This window comes from Akebia trifoliata, chromosome 2 (assembly GCF_017979445.1).
Source record: "Akebia trifoliata isolate Shusen 1 chromosome 2, ASM1797944v1, whole genome shotgun sequence".
Classification (NCBI taxonomy): Eukaryota; Viridiplantae; Streptophyta; class Magnoliopsida; order Ranunculales; family Lardizabalaceae; genus Akebia; species Akebia trifoliata.
Genome location: NC_141376.1, coordinates 28960649 through 28969731, shown reverse-complemented (window position 1 = coordinate 28969731; position 9083 = coordinate 28960649). Strand labels below are relative to the sequence as shown.

Here is a 9083-nt window from a genome sequence, read left to right as displayed (position 1 = left end):
TAGTAGCATTTAATAAATAAAAAAATTATGGCATCCGATTTCTAATCCGTTGCAATAAAATAGCATAATTATTATTTTTTTTGTCTCGATTCGATTTTGGGTAAACGGCCTCCTTATTACTTATTTATTTCATTGGTTTGTTGGACAAACAGCGTCCAACCACGTTATACCTCATAAAAGTCAAATCAAGAAAAAAAACAAGAGAGTGAACCTTCCATCCCGTTAAGACTGGCCAATATGTACTAAAATATGAACTCAAAATACTCGTTTTTGACATTCTTGCCAATAAAATCTTCTTATCTCCACCAACTTCGAGAGATCGAAATCGAAATCAAAATCGAGAGAGAGTGAGAGAGAGAGAGAGAGAGAGATGAGTTGTAGCTGTGGTGTTGTGGAGAAGGCTGTGAGTTGTTTAGGGAAAGGGTTTGATATCACATCTGATTTTCGGCTCAAATACTGCAAAGGAGATGGAAGATTAGTTATTCTAAATGAAACCGATACAAGAGATCTCGTTGTACCGGGTTTCGATGTCGTTCCAAACGTATCGGGTGATATTAAATGTGATAAAGGAGATCGAGTTCGGTATCAATCTGACATTCTTGATTTCAATCAGGTAATGCTTTTCCTCTATTTATCCATTTATTTATTTATTTTCTCCTTCTTTTATTTTTAACAAATTTTTTATATAGTAGAAGTTTTAGAAATTTGACATTAAGGAAATATTTTTCTGAATTTTTTTTTTCCAAGGAAATAGTAAGATTTTTAAGGAAATAGTTTTTGAGGAAAAAATCTCTAACCTTCCGTGGAAGTGAATTCAGAAATCTTTTGTGGAAATTTTTTATATGGATACCGATACGTCAGTTTTATTATTTTGTATGGAAGTTTAAATGAAAAAATAAATAAATAATTCTGTGTAATTCCCTACGCTACAAATATAACTTTTAATGATTTTTTCTAGAAAAAAATTCCCTTAAAAAGATTATTTTCTGAGAATTTTCTTACAAGAAGAAACGTATTCCAAGGGTTAGATTAAAATCTCATGTAAGTCCTTAAATTCATGTAACATAAATCTCTAGGACTGTGCTTATATTACCTGAATTAATACAAGGTTGCTAGGAGTCGGGTTAGACTAATCCTTGTAACCAAACACTTTAACTGATTGGATTGCTTAGTAATGGTTTTTTCTGAGTAATAAAACTTGTTTTAAATAACAAATTTTATTTTAGTTAATTTAATAAAAAAAATTATTATAAAGTCAATGGATATGTAATATAACAATATTAAAATTTTATATGCTTGGTTAAAAAAATAGTTTCTAAGGATATATTATAAAAATATCATAACTCTTTAAAAAATTCTAATAAGGCAACTAAAATTAAACCCGAAATTAGTTGAGGCGTAGATAAAATTAAACCCGAAATTGGATCCAATAATGTTGGATCTGGATATATTTGAATTCTAATAAATATCCAATTTTATAATCCATCGGATCCATTCTAGATCAACCATGTCTTGATATGATAAAATATGAGAAGATATGGAAATAATATTATATATATGTATATTATTTTAATTTATGAAATTTGTTTATATGAATGTGTTAGTTTGCGAAATGTTGATACATGATTTGGGTTCAAAACCTGCCTTCACCTACAAATTACTAACCACTAATCTCATGATTCTCACGATCTAACTACTATTGGATCATATTTGGATCCCTTCATTCAAGTTAAAAAAACCCAACCCAGAAAAAGCCCAATCCCATTCTTATTGGATTGGTGATGAGATGAATTGATCCTGGATCGACTCTGTCCGATCCATTGACATCCTTATCATAGTAATACAAAATGACGATTTTTTGAAGAAAAAAAAAAAAGACGTTTAAAACGCATCTTGCATCTCTGATGATTAAAACAATTAAAAAAACACAACTTATTCATTTGTGACAAAAAACACCATTTTATTCCCGATTTTTTTTTTCACAGGGAAAAAGATTTAAACACTTTCTTATATTTTCAATGTGGATTTGATACATAATAGAATTTGATGATTCATAAATGTAAAAATATGGGATTTGACAATAATAACTTGATTTTATGAATTTTTATTATATATATATATATTTCATAATTTTTAATCTAAAATTTTTATTTATTTTTTTTATCATTTTTTCTCATTTTCAACAAATTTTTTTCCAAATTTTTTCCTTATCCATTTAAACCCATATTCCAACTTTATGACTATGACACCTAAATTAGGTATGATCAATTCAATGTGGGAGACTTTGTTAGCATGATTTTAAAACTCATCCGAGATCGAGACGTATCACCCGAGTTAATTCGGTATCAGAGCTGAATAAGACCAACTCACAAAGTCACTTTTTTTACTGAGATTTGGGATTCACGTTCAATTTTTTTATTTGTTTTACGAGACATCTCAAACGTATCGGAATACTCGTCCGCGACGACTCGATATCAGGCCTGGACAAGATGAGACACGAAACCGAGTTTTAAAACCATCTTAGTTAGCACACCCCTCAAGTTATAGATCTTGGGATCAAGCATCAAGTGGGCCCATGGTGTCTAATTTGGTCTCCCTATTTTGTTTTTATATAGAATAAGTTGGACTTAACTCATGATTGCCGTGTCAATCCATCTTTGTGCTATGGTGGCTCCTAGCAATGATAAATAATCCCATTGATGAAAAGGACCACAAGCCCTACAATAATAAGTACGGAGTTCTAAGCTTATCTCTTCTTCCTCATTTTCAAAAACTATTTCTTCCTTCAACCTAAATGAATTTTACTCTCAAGCCTTAACATCATATTCATACATAAGTGAAAATTAAATCTAATAAATCAACTCATTTTCTCACCACTGTGTATGAATTGTCAGGAGAGAAATTGGGATAGCTTTAAAATTTTAAAATATTTTAAAAAAGATCTAAGAGTAGAGTTGAAATTATAAAATATTTTAAAAGGATTTCTCTCCAAATCTTCCCACTTTTTGAGAGAAATAAAACTCACAATTTTTTCTTTTCTCCTCTCTCCCACTTAACAATCCAAATAAGAGCAATGGAGAGAAACTCATTTATTTTCTCTTCTCTTTTCTCCATTTCTCTCGATCTGAACACATCGTTAAGGTTTTGGTAATGAACTTGAAATCCTTCGATGATTTATAAATATTTCAATTGATCATAGATGCATTGAATATGACTCACATTCAATAGTGTTTCACATGGTTTTAAAGCTCCCAATTTTTTTTTAATAAAATAAAAAAGGATCGGTAGGGTTGACAGATTTTCGAGTATAAATTAAATTGGACCCTTTTGACTAGGTCAAAATTGATTCAACCTGAACGAGTTTTTGAGACTCCACATTCTTATTCCAAAAATCCAATTATTGAAGTTATTGCGTGTGTTTAAGGACAATTAATATATAATAAAAAATTGATAGGAATGTAACAAATTTGTGCAGATGTCGACATTATTCAATGGAAAGAGCTCATTGCCTGGCAAGATTCCATCGGGACTATTTAATTCAATGTTCGGGTTTGATAGTAGTTCATGGGCAAAGGATGCCTCCAACACCAAATACTTGGCTTTTGATGGTTACTTCATTGTTTTCTTCAACCTCCACATCGATCACTATCCTCTCATACTTTTGGACGAAGTTCGCAATGCAGTTCCAAACACTTGGGACCCCAAATCCCTTGCAAGGTAAGGGAAAATATATACTTCTTATGTGAATTCCTACTTGTGGGATACATATGGATAACATTTTGGGTATCTCATTTAACGATTTAAATAAAGGTTGGGTTCTGATGACTCATGAGAAAATATATGATCTTGACCGTGTAAACACAAAATTAAAGTATCAGGATTTATATATATCCCTATAACACACAATGAAATAACGTGTATAAACATACACTTTATTACAATGCATCTGTGGCTTGGTATATTGACGTACATCATATTCTAATAAGTCATAAGTGCCCCCACTTTTGTATTTTAATTTAACATAATCAAAGTCATTTTAGTAAAAAAAAAAATTCAACCCTTACGTTGTTTATTTTTTTAAATTATAAAAGTATCATTTTTTTACTATATAATCTTTATAAATCTTTTAATCAATATTTTAAATTACAAAAAAAACCCTTTTGATACAAATGCATTTGCACTTGCCACCTTATAATAGCTGATAAAAACCGATAACTAATAGAATAAATAAATAAAATTCAAAACCCTTAATAATATTATTGTGTTGTGTGGTGTGGTGTTAGATTCATTGAGAATTATGGGACCCACATAATAGTAGGGTTAAGCGTGGGAGGTCAAGATGTGGTGCTTGTAAAACAAGATCAATCTTCCAACTTGCAACCATCTGAGCTTAAGAAGCATTTGAGTAACCTTGGTGATCAACTCTTTACAGGGACTTGCTCCCTCAACTCTCTTCATTTTAACAAGAAGGACTACAAAAACAAGGTCTCTATATTTTTTTTCTTTATCATTTAACCTAATTAATTTTCATTTATTCATTTTATTTATTTTGTAATTTATTTTATTAGGAGATGCAATATTGAGCTGGCCCATACCGAGCCCGACATGATTGGACCCAAGCCCGGAAATCTCAACCTACCTCAGCCCGGGATTAAGTTGAGATTTTCAGGCTCACTTACCACCAAGAGTTAAGATCGACTTAACTCTGGATAGAATGGAATGGAGGAATAGGATTTAAGATTAATCAAAACTAGTCCTAACCTGACAAAACCCAAGTCGGGCTTGGGTCGATTCAGGGTTCTGGTTGAGCATCCCATGTATGACCGCGGGTTGGTTTGGGCTTTGATTGAGTGGTTTGATGCTCGGGTTGAACTTGGGTTATATTCCCATTTGGCCTCATCGTAACCATAGATTTTTTTTTTCTACTTACAGGCACCGGAGGCATTCAATGTCTTTGATCCAAAACCCACGGTCATCAATAGCTTCACATCGGTTACATCCAAAGATGTAAGTTTGATCATCAAAATATCCTAATTTTGGGGGGCCTCGACATGATCATTGTGCACCTTGAATTAGCTAAATTAAAATTTAAAATTGTTTAAACAAGGTGAAGTGAGTGTTGTATGAAAATGTAGGGAATCACAGTTATTTGTTCAAAGAGGGGAGGGGATGTTTCGGCCAACAGCCACTGTGAATGGCTTCTTACAGTCCCTTCAATGCCAAACGCGGTGCAGTTCAACTTCATACCTATAACCTCTCTGCTTAAAGGTGTTCCTGGCAAAGGTTTCTTATCTCATGCCATCAATCTCTACCTACGCTGTAAGTCGTCTTCTTCTTATGGGCCCATTATTTAACGAATGTTTTGCTCAACTTTTGATCGACCAATACGAATGATTCTTTCTAAAACCATTTTTTTTTTTTTTTTCAATTCAAGTTTATAACTTAGAGCAAGAGATTATGCTATTTAATGTTACTAATCTGTTTTTATTTATTTTTTATATAATTTATTCACAGATAAGCCTCCAATAGATGATTTAGAAAATTTTCTGGACTTCCAATTACACAAGTTATGGGCTCCTATTCACAATGACCTCCCATTGGGTCCCACCACCAATAGGGCTAATCCAACTTCTGCTCTTCATTTCAATTTGATGGGCCCAAAGCTATATATAAACACCACTCAGGTACAAATCCCCAACTCCAGGAGTTGGCTTCCTTGTTCACCACGTGGCACACTCTTTCATTCTCACACTCTTTCATTTTTCATAGTAGCCCAACATCAGGGCCTTAAAACGGTTCGTTTTGTTGGGGACTAAAAATATAATCAAAGCCTGATCCATTAATTAACCAGTCCGGGCCTTTATAAAAAATATCAGGGTTAGGTCCAGTTAAAAGATCCATTTAGTTATCCATTTGAGGTAGGCCCGCCTGATTCAATTTTTGGGCCAGGCATAGATCCTGAAAACTTATATTTTAGGCTGGACAAACCGATAAATAGGCTTATGAGCCGGTCTTGGACTTGGTATTGAAATAGGCCTGACCCATTGATAGCCCTAAGCCTGACCCGATTAAATTTGGACCAGGCATCCTAACTTGATGTTTAATGGTTGGATTATCAGGTAAAAGTTGGAAGACGACCAGTGACAGGGATGAGGTTGTATCTCGAGGGCATGAAATGCAATAGGTATGCGTATATGGCAATGCATGTGGACCCACCTTTATAATCATACATCGGATGGCTAAAAGTTTTTGGATGATCTGATTTTTGTTCAATGTCTCATGTGATGATTAATTATACTTGGTCAATCAATATGGACTAAGTAAATCAACAAGTCAACTGAAAAACTTCTTAAGCAGTTGATAGAGTCAAAGAATAGTCAACAATAACGACAAAAATCTCCAATTTTTTTTAAATGTTGACATTAATTTACGGATTTTTACTCTCAATTTGCGATTTATTTCTATTAGTTTTCAATTTTTTTTAAACTATCACAAATTTCTTGAATTATTAGCAAAGTTTGAAGCTGAACAATATTTTTATTTTGTATGATATATATTGTATTTTATGATGGTTTAAACATAACCCTTCTTGTTTTGGTGAATATTTGAGATAATCCTTGTTTTTTCAAGCTGATGTCATACATTCATGGACCTCGGTCTTCTCCGAGGGACTACTAAAAACGACCTAAAGGCCCTCATCTTCAAACATCTAGCTTAAAAAATAAAAAAATAAAACCTTATTTTTCTACATAACCCTTCAAGTTCAACCTCTAGACCTCAAGAATTTGTCTCCTCACCCTTGAAACATCAAGAACAAGATAGGAATTTCTACAACAGCTTGAGAACGATGGATTGAAAATGAGGAATTATTACCCTGGAGACTAAATATCCTACATATTTCTGATTTTTTGGTGTACAATAATAAGGTTTTTTTTTTCTTGCTTGAGGTCAAAGATGAGGTTATTTTGGTCATTTTCATTAAATATTTTAGAGTGGGCTCGGTCAAGGTCATCGATTTGAAAAGACATTGAGGTACCTCAAGTATTCACCAAAACGTTTAAATCATACTTTTTTAACTTTTAAAACTTGAAAACTCCACTCAACTCAACTCAACTCGGTCATTCGACAAATCAAGTAAAAACATATTAATTTATGAATATTAGAAAATAAATTTTAATATAAAATATTTAATCTTTTTTCCATGAAAAATATTACACATAGACGAATGTATGACCCAATTCGTTGCATTTTCAAGCCAACTTGGGCGATTACACTAGGCCCAAGTTGTGTCAGTGAGTTTTGGAGCTTAATCATCTCAAAATCCAACTGAGTCAAGTTGACTCGGCCGAGTTTTGAAACAATCACCCTAACTTTAACATTAAGAGTTCATCCCCTTGAATCAACATCTGATGCTTTTTCTAAAGTAACACTAAACCTACTCTGCAGGTTAGGCATACACTTGGAACATTTATCAACTACACCATTGGTGCTTCAAAACAAGATGGATGAAGTCCCCACATGGAGAGGATCAGACGATGTCATCGATGATCATCGATATTTTGAAGCTGTTCAATGGAAGAAATTTTCACATGTGTGCACTGCACCCGTGGAACATGACAACAACGACATGTCCGATGCCTCAATTGTCACTGGAGCTCAGCTTCATGTAAAGAAACAGCAATCTAAGGATGTACTCCATCTTAGACTCTTATTCTCTAAGGTTAAAGGTTCTATAATATCTCAATCGATTCATGAACAAGGCTCATCTGACTCTCTCCGAAAATCGACGAGCTTATTCTCAATGACTAGCTATTTAAGTTCAAGTACGACTAATTCGGATAAGGATCAAAGACAGAAACCAATGGTGGTGGTAGATTCGGGGGTGTATCCGACAGGTCCGCCCATGCCGATTCACACTCAAAAGCTTTTGAAATTTGTAGATACATCACATATATGTAAAGGGCCACAAAACAGTCCTGGGTATTGGGTAGTTACTGGAGCTAAGTTGGAGTTGGAGAAGGGGAAGATTTGTTTACATGTTAAGTTCTCTCTTTTGAGTTTTTCTTAATGAGGGGAATGAAAAATCAGGAACACATACATTTAAAGGCTTTTGTGAATACTATGAGTTTATTTTTGCAAGTGTAGAGAAACTTACCAATTCATGGAAGAGATATATATTTACCATATTGCACTTTTTGATTAGGGAAAAACCAACTATGGGTTCGGGTCTCGATTGGAGAAAATCAAGGATTAGATCAAAATAGGTTAACATTTTGATTAGGGAAAATTCCAAAAAAGAGAAATGTATGGGAATCAAATATTTACTAGATACATTCCAAATCACCAATGAAGATCAACTTTTAAATCGGATAAGTGTTAAATTGGCAATAGGATCTAAAGAGATCTTAAGGTTTCATCTCTATAAATAGTGGATAGAGGTACTAAAAGGTATGAGTTCTTCCCCTTTTAAATTTTACACTATTTTTGTACTAAGATTCTTATTTGGGCATCGGAGAGGTGTTGTTGCAGGCACATATAAGGGCACGAGGGGAGGAGATCGCGAGGTATCATCACAATTCTCAAGGTAGGGCAAGTTTTTGCATCTACAGATACAAAACTGGGTTATTGACTCATTGCCCTTTAAACGTAGATCGATTGTTGAAAAATCAATCTTGAAAAGGAAACTGGGGTGGATTTGTGCCTATTAATGCCCACTTCATTTGAAAGCCCCTATCAATGAAACATTGAGCCGAGGTGGGTTGGGGAGAGTCAATAGCCTTACATGGTAAATTAGCCCAATAAAGGTCTATATCTATATATATACAAAAATATAAGGTCATTTCCCTAACAAAGGAATCATAGTAGGAGTTAAAGATGAAGAAATAGGAAACGTAACAAACAAAAAAAAAAAAAAAATCTCTTGATATTAGATGGGTGAGGTGTACTTGTATGAATTGTTGACCTGATACATCTTAATACACCCCTCAAGTTGGCAATCATGAAAAATGGGATTGGCTGCAATATATAAAGTGTAAAGAAAACTAAATAATGAAGAAATCAAAATCGCACAAAAGACAAGGATT

The 9083-nt window shown here is 33.4% G+C and overlaps 1 protein-coding gene across 1 annotated transcript; it reads left to right on the top strand.

Moving 5' to 3' along the window:
• Positions 1 to 299: 299 nt before the first annotated feature.
• Positions 300 to 8184, top strand: LOC147410062 (MAC/Perforin domain-containing protein). The gene is made up of 8 exons (XM_086432249.1): positions 300 to 613; positions 3476 to 3717; positions 4284 to 4485; positions 4933 to 5007; positions 5136 to 5319; positions 5515 to 5684; positions 6120 to 6184; positions 7447 to 8184. The coding sequence occupies exons 1-8, from the start codon at positions 371 to 373 to the stop codon at positions 8066 to 8068; spliced, it is 1803 nt and encodes a 600-aa protein (XP_086288375.1). The 5' UTR covers positions 300 to 370; the 3' UTR covers positions 8069 to 8184.
• Positions 8185 to 9083: the final 899 nt, after the last annotated feature.